The sequence below is a fragment of the Coenobita brevimanus genome, chromosome 67 (assembly GCF_032717465.1).
Source record: "Coenobita brevimanus isolate Jiangsu-jjx chromosome 67, ASM3271746v2, whole genome shotgun sequence".
Lineage (NCBI taxonomy): Eukaryota > Metazoa > Arthropoda > Malacostraca > Decapoda > Coenobitidae > Coenobita > Coenobita brevimanus.
The window spans coordinates 32,994,618-33,013,791 of NC_137020.1; the positions used below are offsets into that span (position 1 = coordinate 32,994,618).

General features: G+C 41.2%; 1 protein-coding gene across 1 annotated transcript in view; it reads left to right on the forward strand.

Moving 5' to 3' along the window:
* The window catches only part of LOC145405518 (solute carrier family 2, facilitated glucose transporter member 3-like), a 39,417-nt gene extending 20,684 nt beyond the window's left edge, over positions 1–18,733 (forward strand). Inside the window, exons 5-12 of the mRNA XM_080276862.1 lie at positions 4,008–4,148; positions 4,877–5,014; positions 5,427–5,629; positions 7,726–7,850; positions 8,962–9,152; positions 10,480–10,651; positions 14,625–14,685; positions 18,395–18,733. Of these exons, the coding sequence (XP_080132988.1) occupies positions 4,008–4,148; positions 4,877–5,014; positions 5,427–5,629; positions 7,726–7,850; positions 8,962–9,152; positions 10,480–10,651; positions 14,625–14,685; positions 18,395–18,424 (1,061 nt within the window). The 3' untranslated portion in view covers positions 18,425–18,733. The remainder of the gene's footprint in view (positions 1–4,007; positions 4,149–4,876; positions 5,015–5,426; positions 5,630–7,725; positions 7,851–8,961; positions 9,153–10,479; positions 10,652–14,624; positions 14,686–18,394) is intronic.
* The last annotated feature ends 441 nt before the right edge of the window (positions 18,734–19,174 follow it).

The window sequence follows — 19,174 nt, forward strand, 5'->3', positions numbered from 1 at the left end:
GGGGCAGTAGCCTATCCCAAGGCCCAGTAGTCCTCCTACACCTCCACATGTCACCACTTCGGCACTAACACCTACCGTCCATACTGAATACATGCTAGGGCTGTCTCATACAGGACTGGTGTATGCAGATTCTCCAATTGACCATCCTCATATATTTTTATACAGGGTCAGCGTTAGGTCCATCCTCCCACACCAACCTCACACCCTCTCTCGGCGTGGGACATGTATATTACATGTATGTGTGTCTTCTACGATGTCTTACCCAAAGTGTTACAAAAATAAGTGTTGTTTCCGTGGCAGAGTGAGGGCAGTACTGCGTCAGGTAAACATTGATACAGGTACAGTATGGTTATTTGTATGATAGAGAAGAGGTTTAAGTTTTGTAATACTGTGTTAAGGGTATGAGTATGGTTTGGTTGAAAAATTAACTTTTGCTGTCGTGGTAGAAAAACATTTACCATGTTGTTTGTGGTATAACTCATGGGTATTTGTATATGACAAGTCCTAGTCATTGTCACTTTTTTTCTGTTCTTTTAAGTAAATTTACAGAAACTGTGCCAATTAGAGATTGATTGTTACTTATAAAACTGAATAACCATTTTGTCCCAATATGTAGTGCTAGCCGTATGGAAAGTTGTAATATTTTGAGGCTCATTGCTGACTTGTGTTTTCCAAAGCATTGCCTCCTTTTTCCTACATGTAACGAGGACTGAATGTAAATAAAAGCTGTGAGGAAGTTGTAACAGTGTGTCAGGAATATGATGATGGTATGTGTCTGTTCAGGATAGTTTGATATCTGTATTCTCACCAGCTAAGGAGGCTCTTGGATACCTCTTCCTTACCACATACAGCTTTTTCAACAAGACGGAGTCAGAGGCTTTTCATCTCATTAACTCTCCTCCTCATACTGGCTTCCTTCAGTGTCTCTCTTTGCTGCACTGTTGCATCTTTATCTCTTTTCTGTTGCTACTTCAGTGGTCACTGCTCCTCTGAACTGTCTGATTGCATCCCTTCACAGCTGCAGCGGGTGTTTAGCACCAATCTAGCAAAAAACTCTCACCCCTTTTCTGTCCAACTCTTTAATACAAGAGTTAATCATTACTTCCAGTCCTTCATGTATGTAACAGGTTAACTTTGGAACTGTCTCCCTCTGTCTCTGTTTTCTACTGCCTATAATCTCCAGTCTTTCAAATGCAGTGTGTCCAGGAATCTTACAATGAATAGATCTTGAATTTGGCTTTCTGTATTCTTGTTTTTTATTTTTGTTGGAGGGAAGAATTTGCAGACTCCTGGCCCTTGGTTCCTTCTTCCTTGCATTAGATATATCTGTCTATCTATCTATCTGTTGCCAGATGCCATAATCCCATAAGGGGTGGCCATTTGACTTAGAGTAAGTTGTTTCACGGGGAGGGGCACTAACCCTCCACCGACCCACTTGTTGACACGTAGGGAGCACGTATGGGTTGGTTATATGGTTACCACCCAGCGTTGTAAATGGTTTCTTGGCTTACAGAAAACCATTTGGCTTGTCACTCAATGTAAAGCCACCTGTAAAGGAAAGAAAAGCAATAAGAAGTGACAGGAAATATGGGAGAAATGGGAAGAGAGGAGGGCAGGCACAGAAAAGGAATGATAAAGGCTAAGGAAGAACTAGGCAGCACTACATTGAGTGAGTGGATGGTGAGTGTCCCCACCTTCCACAAAAAGCTGAGTAAAATTGTTTGGAGATTGCTCAAATAAAAAAGTTATGTAGTTAAATTGAAGGGGTTAAAGGCAGTGTTGTCACCCTGTTTACCTAGATGATAGTATCCATGGTCAGTATATGACAAATTTTCCTTGTGGACACTTTGACTGCTTAGTACAGAAAGATAACAGTATACCAGTGTAGCCAGTGGCATACAGTACAGTACATCAGTATTAGTATACCATATATATTCTTGTTTTAAGAATTTTATCTCATCTTCCATTGCTTTTCAGCCACCAAATACATTTCTAAATAAACTGTAATCTTGTACTATGTGACTCTATGGTTTTCTGATACTGCACATGTATAGTTATTGGTCTTTTGACAGGCAATTAACACATAGAGCTGGAGGATGTCATTTTCAGGTTATTCTTACCATCTCCCGATAGTTTTATTGAAGTTAAGATAGACTCTTCTTACTGAAAGTTGATATAGTATACATAACCCCCTTATTATGAGAGGCTTTTCCTAAATTATATAAAATTGAATGGGAGTAGTGAGGATAAACTAAAAAGGACATTTAGCCGAAAGCATTGCTGGTTGTGTAAGCCAGTATCTGTCAGTAAGTATAGTACAGTATACAGTTGAAGAATTATCAAGTTGTTTATCATGATCCAGCAATCAAGCCTCCATTGCAGCTGATTTTGCAGTTTACTAAATGTACTGCAGCAGTTGTGTGGAAGTCGTAATATTTTGAAACATCCCAAATGTATGACTAGGACCTACTGTATTTCAGGACAAGAAAATTCGGAAGGATGATGGTGATGATACCAATGAGAATGATGGCTGTGATAATGATGATTATTGCACTGTACTTTGTCTGGCTTTGTATTACCATGAAATGCTTTTCAGATGATACTTCTCAATTTTGTCTTTTCAGCTCATATACTTCTTTGTTCCTTTTTGTATTTTTGCATTCACTCACTTATCACATTACTGTAACATACTCCCATTGCCTGCAAGCCACATTCACTCATCCTTATTTCTAGTTTTCTCTCAACTTGCCTCCTCTCAGTTTTTTTTTTTTCTGTCTTTCCATGCCTTTATTATTCTTACATGTAGCTGCCACTGTTGTACTGCTGGCATCAGAATTCATGTTATCTGTCGTGCCTCTTTCTTTCTCTGTCGATTTTGAGGCTCAGTTTGGTGAATCTGTAGCAGGGAACTATGATGACCTTGCAGCAAACACTCGTTTTCTTGCATTTTTTTTTTTTCTGACAATTTTTCTATAATTTCCAGAAATTTAAGCATATTAAGTATCTTTGGTGCCTTGAAAGCTGATTTTGCAGTTCCCCCTAATGTACTGTACCAGATATATAAAAAAGTTGATACTTGGAACACATTCGTGACATATAGGGTGTCCTGCGAGGCTTTTAAAAACTTCACAAGGTTATTCTTGGCGTAATTTTAAGAGAAAAATGCTATATTAACATGGGTTTATTTCTCATTCATTGCAGAGCTACAGTTACTGATGACCATGTAGGTCAGTATGGTCTCCATCATAATGAACCCTCAAGTCATCAGCCATTTTAGCTTTGAAATAAAGTAATTGAGAATTGGATCAGTGTTGTAACATTTATTCAGCAGAATTAGTCCAAGAATAACCTGAAGTTTCTGTATTATTATTTAAAAAAAAAAAAAAAAAAAAGTGAGATATTTGACCACAGATCATGGTCATCAGTGTTGGTTACTGTGGATTCACCATACTGAATTTCAGTCCCTGTAGAGATGGATGAGTGGCAACATTGTTTTTATCACAAACTACCTTTTATAGTATACAGGAAGACCTCACTGCAAATCACCTGTTTTTTATTTATTTATTTATTTATTTTTTTTAATTTATTTTTTTTCTTAAAGTTGAAAAGTGCACTACAAATCATAGAAAAATTACTGATTGGTTGTTGATTGTTGGCCAGAAAACTATGCTCTTTCCACTTCATCTTGGCCCAGATTTTCATCCTTTTGTAGTTTATATCACATAGCACAGTAGCAGAAAGTGACAACACTGTGGTTTTACAGCCTTTCCATAGCACTTTTTTGTGACCAGCATTATATTCAAACTGTTGCAACTCAGCCTTCAAGATGGAGAGATGGCAATTTTAGGCCAAGTTAAAGTAAATGAGTGTAATTGGCTAGTACCATTTATAATCCAGTGTACTACAGTATTTATGAACTCATCTCGACCAGAAATGAGGGGCTGCCTGTACCATATCACCCTTTCCTATCTTCTCCATCTCACATTATGTCTCCCACCACCCCACAGGCATAGCGACTTGGCTGGTTCCCCTCTACCTGGGTGAAATTGCCCCCTGTGCCATGCGTGGCGTCATGGGAGTCACTTTGCCTCTTGGGATGAATGCTGGTGTGGTTATCTCACAAATCTTGGGCTTGGATAGTTTATTAGGTGAGATATTTTTGTCACACTAAAGTATATTATTTTAGTCATCCTCATCATATCATCATTTTTGCTGTTATTTCTGATGCCCTTTTCCTTCCTGGGAAGCCCCAGACAAGATGGTCATGACAGAACTGCCGTCAGGTTACATTATCCTCACATACTCATCTCACTCTTTTGGACACACTTATCTCACTCTTTTGGACACACCTCTTTCTTTTCTTTATTTCACCATTATACTGCTCTACTCTCTTCCTCCTTATCACATGAGGTCTGTCTGTCTGTGCCAACATTATCCTTGATCTTGCTTTCACAAACTTCCTTTGGGACCTTATTAGTGTATTAGTGTGCATTCTTTGTACATGTCAGTACCATCTCAGTGTATTCCAGATCTCACTCATTGATATTTTTTCTATTTCATAAAACTCATAAATTTCTGCATTACTTAGCCCATTCATCCGTCCTTACACCTGTAAAGTTCATTTCCACATTTTACAACCTTGATAGCTCTCTGTCACTCTCTGCATGGGTTCCTCTCCCTTGTATGATTGTTGGTAATAAAACACTCATGCAGGGCTCTCTTAGCCTTCATTTTAGGCAGTGGCAGAAATACATTAAAATGGTATTGACAAAGGATAAGAGGGATGTGTTCATAAGGTGGCTTTGAAGTTCTAACAAGTCTGTTGGTACCAAGATCTTGAATATCCGGCCATTACCGTGTTGTATTGTTTTTGCAGGGACCAAGGAATGCTGGTCATATTTGCTTGGAGGCTTCATAGTGATGGTGGCATTGGCATTGATGTTGCAGGCATTCTTGCCTGAGTCCCCCACCTACTACTTTCTTGTTGCCAAAGACCAGGCCAAAGGACATGATGGTAAGTCACAGCACAGGAGTCAGGGTAGATGATGTGTATTATGAAATTTCTGTAAGAGGATCAAATAGAAACAAGGAGGATATGCTAGTCAGTAGCTCTCCTATTCATAGCTCCAAGTCATTTGTGTTGTGAATCACATGCCTTAACCTCTTGAATGCAAGTGGTGTTCTGATGTAGTTTATCCTTGCTGCTGACAGTTGATTATATTCAACTTAGGAATGGCCTGTTGTATTCAGTGGACTTATTAAGGCTGTATAATACTCCTTCATTTCGAAGAGTCCATACTAGGCTGATAAAAATTGTCTGGAGACAGAAATGTGAAAGAACTATATCCAGGTTGACCAGGTTACATGTGAAGCAGATGCAGTGGAATAGTAGGTAAGCTTTTATCCCTGGACTGTACATTTTACAGAACTCCAGCAACTACGTGGTCCAAACAGTAAGCAGGCAGAGGCAGAGGAGGCAGCCTTAGAGGTGGCTGCAGGAGCCCTTAAGACTGGGGAGGATGCTGTCAGGTGGGGTGTGGGGGATGTAGTGAGGTCACAGTTGTACAGGTTGCCACTCCTCACTACAGTACTGCTTAATGCTGGACAACAGTTTGCTGGCATAAATGCAGTGAGTTTTGACACCATTTTGTTGTTATCACTTGAATTCAGGTTGTATCCTATTTGAGACCATATACATTAGAAGGGTCATTCGTGCCACCCTGGCCAAACCTTTCTTAATCAGTTATCAATCTCAGGTCTTCCTTTGTCTTACTGTACACACTTTCACCTTTCTTTGGAAGCAAAAATGAACATTCTTGGTTATGGTTGTTTGAAAGTAGCAAAACTTTTTTAGCATTTTCTACAAAACACTGCAGGTAGTGTGAGTGAACCTTCTTATGTGTGGGGGCTCTTTTTCTTGCTGCTGCCAGACAGTTTTACTCAACTTAGGAAATGCTTCATATATTAATGGTGTTTATAAAGCCTGGAGAGGGATGCCTTCACTTGGTGGCATTGATATAGCTGGGCTGCTCTGCTGGCTGGTTATACAAATGTCCCTCAGCTGCATCCCTATTCAGTGAAAAGAGGATGGTGGACTGCTGGAGCTAGACAAACATCACCCAGTAGTCAGTTGGGTTCATGTTCAAACATGCCTGGGGTTGCAACTATACTCCATTTCACCAGGCCTGGCACCATATAATTGATGTCCACACCTGTAGCATTGATAAAGGTCCTCAGTACTGGATATACCTTTTTGTATTGCCTTTATATTGGTTCTCAAATTAATATATAGAGGTTCACCTAGTGCAGAAGATTTACATCAACTCATAAGGCATTGATGATATTGATGGTGCCAAACTTCATGAAATTGAGTTTAGTAGTTCATTCATTTTAACTTGGTCCAGATTATTGTCCTTCTGCACTTTATTTTACTGGTAGGTGGGGGCCCTCACTATCCACTCACTTGATGTAGTGCTGCTTTCGGGTGACTGCCCTTTCCTTTTTTCCTCCCTTCTTTCTTTCCTTCCTCTGTCTTTCTTTCCATCATTCTTTCCTCTTCCTTTTGTCTGTTGGTGACTCTACACTGAGTGACAAGCCAAGTGGTTTCCTGTACAACGGGAAACCATGTACAGTAGAGTCTCTTTTGTCAGAAAATCATGGGACTTTCAAAGTTTCGTTTAATTGATTTTTTCGGATAAAAGATACTGTAATAATATGCAGGATACAAGGGAATAGTATTGTACTCACCCATCACCCATTTCTGGCGACGTCTAGCCCATCACCACCACAGCACCCCAAAAGCCACTCAACCATTACCAAAACACTTAATACACTGTAGTAACTACGTATGTAACTGCACTTTGGTAACTGTAATAGAAACTGTCAGCTTAAATAAATCTTCACTTATATAAACTTAAATAAATCTTCACCAAAACAATAACGTAATTCGCTGTAAGCAATTCGAACAAATAAAGTCTTAAACATAATTGTTTATTCTTATTTTTTGTTTCCTTATTCAGTCATTTCCATATCATTCACATCATCCAAATCTTCCGAGGTGGTGGATGGGGGCTGGCATAACCAACCCTCGCTCTAGTAACTAGCAGAGCAACCGTAAACTAACACTAGTGGTGCAAAACAAGCCTGCCGTGTTTGAATTTTCTGATAGATTTCAGATTTTTGCGGTTAATCGAAATGAGAACATTGTAGTAAAACTTACGGTTAATGGCATATTACGGTTAAAAGAATTCCGGATAAAAGAGACTCCACTGTACTACTCTGGGTGGTAACCGTATAATCAAATTACGACACCTGGTGGTTTACTGGATAATTAAGGCACTCCAGCTGGACTGAGCCTGTGTAGGTTTATATCCAAGGGGTGGTTGGGGTTTATTTCACACGTAATGCCACTCGGGAATGAGTGAGGCAGATCACTTTCATCTTAAATGTCAGGACCAACTTGCCTAGCCTTGGGCTTCTTTGCTCCTCATGGGGCAACACTGCATTTGATGATGATGATGCATTTTATTTCACATAGATCAGTACCAGAATAAGATAGTGTTATGGCTATACTGTACATCTTTTTCATAGCACTTCTTTGTAACTAGTATCATACTGTAGCATTAATTTATTCAAACAACTCAGCATTGAAGATGGAAACATGTCAGTTTTAGGCCACTTTAGAGTGAAAAGAGTATACAATCGCCATGCTGTTATGTCCCTCAGGTTTTCTACTACTCAACGCTGATCTTCCGGAGTGCAGGCCTAGACCTTCACCAGAGTCAGGGTGCATCCATAGGAGCTGGTGCCATCAATGTTGTTATGGGCATTATGGCAGTTCCACTTGTTAGGTGAGTACAGTACTCCCTTATTATGGGCAGGATTTTATTTTTCATCATCATTATCATCATCATCTGCACCTCCTTTTTCTTTTTCCCCACCACCCGGGAATTATTTATTGATTAAATCCAAGGCAGGTAAAGAAAATTGCCCCCCTCCTCTTTCCACCAGGCATCACTGACGTTATTGCACCTGCTTTTGGCTCACCTAATATCCAGCTATGCATCTCTCTCTCACATGTAATCATCATCATCATCTGGACCTCCTTTCCCACCCTAGGGCAGGGTGAGGAACAGGAATGTCCAGACAGCCCAAATTTTCACAATCCAATGGGCCATGCTTCCATTCACTCACCATTCAAGGCCCCGGAATCCTGACTGTAAGTGATACGTCAAAAACATTCACCATGTTCTGTAGCTTCACATAGACGTATCCGATAGAGTCAGTCTGGACGGTGTCACATTAAAAAGGGGTCCCAAATCCCTGATCATGCACTTCTCCTCACAATATTCATCCAGGCAGCTCGATCTCTCGTCAGTCCCCTAGCCTCACCGACTTCCAAACCTCTTTTCCTCACACACTCATCTACCATATCTCTCCACCTTTTCCTTGGCCTGCCTCACCTCCTTCCTCCCTCAGATACGCTCAGATATACCTTTTTCACCACTCTGTTGTTATCCATTCTCTCCATCTCAGTACACTCTCTTCGATTCTGGTGTCCACCGACTTCCTCACTCCACATCTTTCACGAATCACACCATTTTGTATCCTATCCACTCCCTGTTCTCCACATACATTCTTCATTATCCCATTTCCACTGCTTTCACTCTTGACATTCCATTTAAATGCCGCACCACAGTCTCACATCCTTATGTTAAAGCTGGCACTAACACTCCTTAATGTAAGCCTCTTGCAGCTGCAACACATGTAATAATTAGCAAAATATTCTTAGTACCAGTTTCCCAATTGAATGGGCCACACTCCCATTCAGGTACCAATCAAGTCCCCAGAATCTTGGCTCCATTAGGTACAGACTTACTCCACATGTAATGTAGCTTCACATTCATCTGTCGAGCAGACTTTCTGAACACTGTAAACCATATTCCTCTTCATCTATGCCAGGTTCTGCCGTAGACGTGCACTGCTACTGTGGTCATTGGTGGGGTGTGTGTTGAGTCAGGCAGTACTGTTGGTGGCCCTACAGGTCATCCCCTATGTCCCTGCAGCTGCATATTTGGCCATTGCTGCTCTTCTGGCTTTTGTCCTGGCATATGGGTTTGGTCTGGGTCCTGTGCCTTACATGGTGGCTATGGGTGAGTACTGTATGAGATGCTACCCAAACGTTCCAGTAATTTGAATATTGTAGGAAAATAAGTTACCCTACCTCCTATTTCTCACTGTCACCATCGAAGTAGTCCCCTTGGGCATGTATATTGTGGTTCCAGCGTTTTTTCCACATACATCCCTGGAAGGCTTCAGGTGTGATGGTCTTGAGCACCTCCTCTGTCTGGATTTCCTCAATTGAGTCAAATTGACGCCCTTTCAGTTGTAATTTCAGCTTGGGAAACAGGAAAAAGTCGCAGGAGGCAAGGTCAGCCAAATAGGGTGGGTGGGAAATGACTACTGTGTTAGTGGAAGCCAGGAACTGCTGGACAATTGATGTATAGTGTAGGTGGGGGTGATGTCATGATGCAGGACCCAGTCCTTGTTCTTCAACTGTTCTGGACGTTTGCGGCGGATAGTCTCCCTCAGACGCTGCAAAACTTTACAGTAAAACTTTCCGCTGACGGATTGACTGGGCGGGACGAATTCCTTGTCAACAGTCCCTTGGATATCGAAGAAAACGATCAACATCGACTTGACATTGCTGCGCCATTGGTCTGCCATTGCAAAAATGCCAAACCATCTACACACCACGTTACAATAGTAAACCTAGCTCAACAGCACGTCCGCTCACAGACATGGCCAGGGGCACACTGACACAGAAGGGGAGCTGCTGACTCCTCCTAATGCAAATGGTTGGCTCCCTCTGTTCAGATTACTGGAACTTTTCGGTAGCACCTCATATGTATGCTGTACTGTATTGTATGTTGACCAGATTTTCATCCTGATATGTGCACTTGTATACTGACTCATAAAGTAAGGTATTATTATTACTAGTAAAGTACACTTTGTGAGTGTGTGACAAGTGAGCAAGTGGCACATTATCACAGTTTCCCTCTGATATACAATTATAGGTGGAATCTCCAATCTTTAATTCCTAGAGCTGTTACAAAAAACTCAGTGTTATAACAGAAATTCTTATTTTAATTTGATTTCGTAACTGAGGTGTTCACTGATTAGAGCCGAACACTCCCTTGGAAAACTCGAGGCGTTCCTTTACCCTTATGGGTGAGTTTTTAATTGATAACAAAATTTATTGAATGACTGTCGCATGCAGAAAGAATTTCAACTCTACTTCACATAGGAGTAAAGTTATTAGCTTCTACTTCGTGTGACGGTTTTGTCAGGCTGGGCTGCTCATTTCCAAACTTAACTGAGAGTAAACATCGCTGGCTTGCTTGTAATTATTATTATAATTATTGCCATTGTTTTTACTATTACAGTACTGTTATTAACACTAGAACGCCACTCCACCAGAACTGTTCCCAGTTGGTCCACGAGCAGTTGGCATTGCCATGGGGGGCACAACCAACTGGTCTAGCAACCTAATAGTGGGCCTAACCTTCCCACTCATACAGGAGTTCATCGGAGAATTCTCATTCTGCTTTTTCATCCTTTCATCGTCTCTTCTTATCATGTTTGTTTATAAGTAAGTCCCCTTTATTTGCAGTAGTATCTGTAGTACTTTTCAGTAGTAGTAATAGTATTTTTTATGCAAGGAATGGTTGCTGATACGAGGGCTGTGAGAGGACAATGTGGAGGTCTGTCAGCTCATGTGATTGTGGTATGCAAGATCAAGCTGAGAGGATTGAGGTGGATCAGGAGAGAGAGGAGCAGTCGGGGAGAAAGACTGAAGAGAAGCTGAGGGTCAAAGAAATGGCAGATGATCACAGGACCAAAGTAGACAAGGAGTTAGAATCAGTGAATTGGAATGAAGTGGACCTGGACAGCGTGTGGAATGCATATTAGGATTGCTTAGATAGGAATGCTAAAGCGGTGTGTGGTGTGGCAAGAGTAACAACAAAGAAGAAAGGTACGGCATGGTGGGATGATGAGATTAAGAGAGTGGTGGAGGAAAATAGGAAGAAGTGGTTAAAGTGGTTACAGGACAGGGGTTCAGTTGAAATAAGAACTGAATATATTGAGAGCAAGAAGCACATAAAGAGACTAGTGAAGAGGTAAATGATGTTCTAGGAAGAAAAACGAAAGCAAACTACAATCAAGTCACCTATAGCATGGACTTCTATGGCACGGTTTTCTGTGACACGGCAAGGTGCCAGAACCAAAAAAAAATGAACCACACGGGTAAAATACCTATGGCGCATTGGTGCGGCAAGATTTGAAACGCGCCTCTTGCCTCAAAACCCCCAACCCTACCCCTTCCACTTTAGCACTATCGTCGTCGGAGTTAGGTACGTTCAGTATTTTATGCCCTTAAAGCCCTTTATTATTTATTGTTTAGTGTTTAATTTGTGTGTAATACATGCATTGACTGATTGCTTAATTGTGTGCCTGTGTAAAGTGGGGCAAAATGGGGAAAAGGGGGGTGAAAAAGGGGAATTCGGGCGAAAGTCCAGAACCAAATTCCATTTTTCCCATTTGTTTAGTTATTTGTATGGCATGGTTTTCTATGGTGTGGGCTTCTTCCAGAACCAATCAGCTGCACCTTAGGCAACTTGACTGTACTCTGAAAATAGGATGTTATTCTGGAAAGAGGTGCGGAAATGTAGAAGTGAAAGCAGAAGGAAATGTGATGGTGTGAAGGATGTAGGTGGTAGATTATTAACCCATGGGGATGAAGTAAGAACCAGGTGGACAGAATATTTTGAAAGCCTGATGAATGGGAATAGTGAGCAGAGCGGCTTTAAACATGATTGGTTTTGGGGGTGTGCAGAGAAGAAATGCAGTGTCAGAAGATGTGACACTCGCACAAGTGAAGAGTTCTGTGAAGCGGCTGAAAAATGGGAAAGCAGCTGGGGTTGATGAGGTGTATGCAGAGGTGATTAAGTGTAGTGGAGAGAGTGGAATGAAGTGGTTGTTGGAGATATGTAAGAAGGCATGGATGAGTGAAACTGTGCCAGCAGAGTGGAAAAAGGCTGTGATTGTGCCCCTGTACAAAAATAAAGGTGAGCAAAGTGAGTGCAAGAATTATTGTGGCATAAGTTTATTGAGTGTGATAGGGAAGGTATATGGAAGAATTATTATAGAGAAAATAAAGAGATATCAGAAGTCCTAGTGAGTGATGAACTGGGTGGCTTTAGGAGTGGCAGAGGATGTGTGGATCAAGTATTTGCAGTGAGCCTGTGCACCAGGAAACCATTTACTACGCTCGGTGGTAACCATATAGCCAAATTTTGGCGCCTGGTGGTTTAGTGGGTAATTATTGCGCTCCAGTCGGTTTGAGCCGGTGAAAGTTTATATCCAAGGAGTGGTTGGGGTTGATTGCTCATGTAATGCCACTCAGGGATGAGTGATGCTGGTCACTCTCATCTTAAATGTCAGGACCAGCTGCCTAGCCCTGGGCTCCTATGCTCCTCATGGGGCAATGTGGGATTGGATGATGAATGGATGGATGGATGGACAGATAGCACAGAATGCTTGTGAGAAGGACCGTTAGGTGTTTATGACATTCATGGATCTGGAAAAAGCATACAACAAAGTGGACAGAGAAGGATTGTGGAAAGTTTTGCGCATGTACAGTGTAGATGGTAAGCTGCAAGGTGCCGTCAAGAGTTTTTATGATGGTAGTGAAGCATGTGTAAGGGTTAATGGGCATCTAAGTGAATGTTTCACGATCGGTGTGGGCTTGCGACAAGGTTGTGTGATGTCCCTATGGTTGTTCAGTATATACCTGTATATGGATGGGGTGATGAGAGAAGGAAAAACACGAGTAATGGAGAGAGGGATGGTGTTGGTAATGAATTGTGATGGATGGAATATCTCTAAATTTGTTGTATGCTGATGATGCAGTACTGCTTGCAAATACTGGACAAGAACTTGGTAGGCTAGTGCAGAGTTTTGTTGATGTCTGTGAGTGTCGTGCCTTGAGAGTAAATGTAGAAAAGAGTAAAGTGATGGTTATTGAGAGAGAAGGTGACTCCCAGTGTGATGTTAACAGTGAATGGAGACTGGAACTGGTGAGAGAGTTCAAATACCTGGATACAGTGATGGAAAAGACAGGAAAATGTGCAAAAGAAGTGGAAAGTAGAGTGACACAAGGAAGCACTGTAGCTGGTGCTGTGAAGGCCTTGATAAGAAACAGAGGCTTGAGTGTTTGCAGCTGCACGAGGCTTACCTGAAGGAGTGTTAGTGCCAACTTTAACGTATGATGGGAGACTATGGTGTGGCATGAAATTGAAAAGTCAAGAGTGAGAGCAGTGGAGATAGGACTGCTGAGGAATGTATTTGGAGTACAGAGGGTGGATAGGATACGAAATGGTGTGATTCGTGAAAGATGTGGTGTGAGGAAGTCGGTGGACCCCAGAATCGAAGAGAGTGTAGAGATGGTATGGTCATGTGGAGAGAATGGATAACAATAGAGTGGTGAAAAACGTTTATCTGAGCGAATTTGAAGGAGGGAGGAGGCAAGGTAGGCCAGGGAGAAGGTGGAGAGATATGGTGGATGAGTGTGTGAGGAAGAGAGGTTTGGAAGTCGGTGGTGAGGCTAAGGAACTGACAAGAGATCAGGCTGGCTGGATGAATGTTGTAAAGAAAAGTGCATGATCAGGGATTTGGCATCCCTTTTTAATGTGGCAGCATCTGGATTGACTCTTATTGGATACATTTATGTGAAGCCACAAAACGTGGTGAATGTTTTTGGTGTATCCGATAGAGCCAGGATTCCGGGGGCTTGAATGATGAGTGAATGGAAGTGTGGCCCATTGGACTGGGCAGATTTGGGCTGTCTGGACATTACTACTCCTCGCCCTGCCCTAGAGTGGGAAAGGTCTCGATGATGATGATGAACAAGGAACCAAAGGCCAGAAGTCTGCAAGCTTGTTCCCTCCAAGAAAAAATGCAAACAAAATAACAGAGAACCAAAGTCAAGATCAGTTCAAGATGTCTGGACACACTGCATTTAAAAGACTGGAGGTCATAGGCAGCAGGAAATACAGATAAAAGAGGACAGTTCCAGATGTCTGTCATTTTAGAAGTACCACTTATATGGTGAATGTTGTGATATTTTGGTACACATCATCATTGTATAATAAGGAATTATTGAACTCCTTGGCTCCAGGTGTTGTTCTGCTTTAGGTTATTCTTGCTGCCAGATGATTTTTTTTATCCCACCTAAGACAGGCCTCTAACATTATAAGGGATTACTGAGGGTTATATCTAACCCTGTCTTTGAAGTCTGTTGTCGTCATCAGTCACCATCTCCAGTGCCTTGTTTCACTGTGGGAACCCACAAACAGGGGATGACTGTGACAGAAACTTTTCCAGGACACTTTATCCTCACACACCTCACTCACTCTTTCAAACACTTCTCTTCCTTCACTTTCATGAGTAAACTGCTTCACTCACTTTGTCCCTAACTGAATAAAACCATTAGGGAATAAGAAGAATAAAGCGAAAGATATTTATATCTCTGGGCGTAATGATGATGGGTCTCCTTCCCACAGGTTCCTGCCAGAGACTCTTGGGAGGGATATAGCTTCATCCCCAGCATCAGAAGTGGAGCGGGTCAGTGATGATGGTAGTACGGACAACTCCATAACAGTCCAAGTGTAGATTTAATCTTTTAACAGTCTGGACTATCAATGTATCTATCTACTGTATAGCCAGATGCCATAACCCCATAAGGGGTGGCCATTTGACTTTGAGTTAGTTGTTTTACGGGGAGGGCCACTAATTCTTTGCCAACCCACTTGTTGACACATAGGGAACACATATGGATTGGTTATATGTTTGCCACCCAACAGTGTAAATGGTTTCCTGGCTTGCAGGAAACCATTAGGCTTGTCACTCAATGTAAAGCCACCTGAAAAGGAAAGAGGAGTAATAAAAAGTAACAGGAAAGATGGGAGAAGCAGAAAGAGAGGAGGGCAGACATGGAGAAAGATTGATAAAGGTGAAAGAAGAAGTAGGCAGCACTACATCAAGCGAATGGATGTAGTGCTGCCTACTTCTTCCCTCACCCATATCATTCTTTTTCTTTGTCTGCTCTCCTCTCTTCCTGTTTCTTCCATCTTTCCTTCACTTTTCATTGCTCTTCATTCCTTTTCAGGTTTTGTAGTCAGCGGAAATTCAAGTAGTCCGAGGGGTCAGATGTGTCTTGAATATCCTCTGGAATGCTGGATTTTTCATCACCTGAAAACAGAGATTTGGATTTAGCATGAACGAAACAGCTGACTTAAGGCATTGCAGGAAAAAGGCTAAACCATAAGGGCATGTGCTTAAATTTTGTATCGTAAAGGGGAAGATGAGCCCTCAGTCACCAACAATGCTGTAATTTTATGTAGCACTGTATCTCCAGAAAAATAAGTGTCTGTCCAAGGTTTGACAGATATCCAATGGAAAAGTTCAACCAGCTGAGGCATGTTATTAGATTCTCATATTTTGCCAGTTGTAAACTTTCTTCGGATGAAACAAAGATGATAGGGGCTTCTTTGACTGCACGTAATGAAGATAGAATAATATATGTCCACCTAATCATTATAATAGTTGTTGACTGCACTATCAAGCGTGTTACTAGAGGGGTTTTGGAAATTTGGCCAGACCCACCATTTATTTATTTATTTATTTTTTTTATAGGTCTTTGGCTGCATCATGAGTTAATTAATTAGAAACCAGCAATGTACACACATTCGCAGGATGGTTTTCATGATGTAAGTTATCGTAGGCTTAAATTAACCTTGTACAGGTATTACATTTCTTTGTATGTACTACTTGCTGTCACATCATCAGGGGATAACAATTCAGCTTGAGAAGATTATTGATGTACACAATTACATGCATTCAGAACGATTGGAATTGTGAAGAAGACCAAGAACATCGTCAGGATGCCAGTGAACAGTTTCAGAGTGTCTACAGTGGTTTCAGCAAAATGGGTGGAGTGGAGCCATTAGTGTTCAGGAGTACTGTAGTGAAAGACAGCACCATCAGTACTGGTAATACTGCGGTATTACCTGCACAAACACAGTCTATTCATCCCTTTGTTTGAATCATGCCATCTTAGAACCAGATGAATAGTTCTCAAGATCGTGTACAACGTGTAGCCAACTGATGGACCTGTTCACACAGTCAAAAGAATACTACATAGGAAGGGTCCAGTAATATCCAAAATGATCACTACAGATTGGGATGTCTGATGAGGATGAATGTATTTCATGTGGATGTGCATGTGATTATAATACTTACTGTGTACAACATAGAAAATACCACTAGCAAGTGATATAATGCATCATTATGAAAGCAGGGCAACTAATGTTGGGCAAGAATAATGGGATTTTGTGATAGCTATCATCTGTGTTGTCATACTGTTTTGTACATTGTAATTATTTTTCATTTGTTTCCTCTACACTAGGAAACCATTTACCATGCTGGGTGGTAACCGTATAACCAAATTATGGCGCCTTGTGGTTAGTGGGTAATTACGGTGCTTCAGTCGGATTGAGCCTATGTAGGTTTATATCCAATGGGTGGTTAGGGTTTATTGCTCACATAATACCACTCAGGGATGAGTGAGGTGGGCTCATGGCCTTTGGTTCCTTCTTCCTCACAAAAAAAATAAATAAATAAATAAATGTCGGGACCAACTTGCCTAGCCCTGGGTTCCTACACTCCTCATGGGGCGACATAGGATTGGCTGATGGATGGATGGGTGGATTTTTTATTTTTAAATCATCCTTGATTTTATGATTGAAGTGTGGACATTAGTGAAGTTGTGGAGAAACACAATGACATACCAAAGTCCATTTGCTTCCTTACTCGTGACATTATGGATAAAGGTGCTCAGTGCCATGATCTGTGATCTCTCTCTGGGTGATAATAGGCATCATGTCCACTGTGTCTCATGCAAGTACAGGTATCTATGAATCCAGTGATAGTAGAGATGAATGGATTTTTATAGCTGCCTATTCAAGGCTAACCCACCATCATCCTACTGAGCTTTTCTGGTGGAGAGGAAGTTTGAGCAGAGAGCAAAGACTTGTACCCGAACAATGAAGTAGTGCACCTCAAAAAAAATTGGGAGCATGAGATGGAGGGATGGGGTGGAGAGGTATATGAGAGAGGGGGGTGTGAGTTGGGAGCGGGGCAGTGAAATGGCGGGCGACAGAGCGATGTGGAGTCGATTTGTTTGTGGCCACCCTGAACGGGATTGAGGCGTCTGGCAATAGATAGATAGATAGTTTGCTTCCCACCTGTTAAATCTTGCATGTGTGAGAGGAGTCATAGTGTCACCAAGAAGATGGTAAACTATAGTGAATTTAACCTGATAGATGGTCAAGTATAATCTGAATGATGAGTTAATTTGTCGAGTAACTAAGGAGACTCATTACTTAAACTTATCATCCTATGGGGATTGTGTTGCCAAAGAGTTAATGAAGGTTATAAGACTTCTTCAGTTTGGAAAGTCTTTCCTAAGGTTGATACCTGTATAATCATCTGGTCGTACTAAGACTACTGTAGAGCATAAAGTGTATCATTGTACTGAAGGGGTGATTTAATATAGCATTTATGGCCAGAGGGAAGGGAAGGTGCTCATTAGTCTAGTGGAAAGGGAAATTCTTGAGTGTATATTTACTCTCCATTTAGAGTGTAGGGGATTTATGGGTCATCTGAGTGGCTGGAGGTTTTGTACCACCAATTCCTTTGTGTTGTAATGTGCACATTGATTAAGAATCGTCTTGTATGTTATTGATGCATACTATGTCGATTTTAGAAAGGTATAAAGAAAGTAGAAGAGAGTGTTAAGGTGTAACTAACAGTTTATTTAGCTATTTAGCACATCACAGCTCAGTAGCCAAATGGGTTATTTATGCAATCAGTGTCAAAATTAAAGCAATATAAATGACACAGAAGAGACTGTCCAATGTCCAAGCGAAATAAATCCTTGTGGAAGAGATGCTACAAAGCCTCGAATGCCATCTAGAATATAACCCTGTTAGTCTTCCTTCCAATCATGCATTATCACTTCTCATGTAGTCAGTCTCTTAACACTTCTTAGTATTTTTTTTTCTTGCTATCCAAACAATTTTTAAATTTTACTTATTGCATTATCCAAACAATTTTACTCAGTTTAGGAGAGCACTTTGAAACTAGACCCTTACCACACACAAACATATGTCATCACATATCTCACATACATCCCTCCTCTTCCCTACACACTCCTTCCCAGTTTGACTTAGCAATTATGGAAAGGTTTCTCAGCTATAATCCTCCATATCAGAGAGGTCCAGTTCTTCAGAGGACTACATAAGGCCAACACCTCCTTCTTCTTCTATATAGCGAAGGAAAATGAAACTTGAACTCCAGGATGTATTACAGGTATTTATTTTATTTTTGGTGTCTCCAGCTTTATTCATTTGGGGAATGCTCCTTGAGTGATGAGATGAAAAAGGGTAAATTGTATATACCTAACACTTCCAGTTTAAAAACTCTCCCACTCTGAATAAAATCTTCAGTAAGTAGCAAGAATAGATCCTTCAGTGATGGATTTATTTTTCTCCCACCAAATTCATTTAGTTTAGGAGAGTGCCCATGTAGTGATTGAGTTAAAAGAGGCTAAATTGTATATACCTTACTCCTCCATTGGAAAGCCTCCTACACCTGAATAAAATAAGAAGCAGCAACAATAACTTGGAAAACACAGTACATCGTGTTACTGATGAGGTTAATCTAATAGTAGGATGCCAAGAGGGGATGCCTTCACATGTGACACTGATATACCAAGGCAGTGAAACTGCTCAGTTATACAAGCATCCCTCTGTTCTCTCCCTTACCCCTGCAAGGTAGATAGTGGACTGTAGAAGGGTTAACTTTGGCTAAGGTTGCAACTCCTACAGCTATAAGGTCTTAGCTTTCAAACAGGGCATTGTTGGCCTGCAATCCATTGGGTTCATATTCAGATGAGTCAGGGGCTGCAGGTCCCATTAATGTACTACCTGTTCTTAGCATTCCAACCTGAATGAGATATATCTTGGTTCCTAAGGAGTCTGTCAATTTTAAC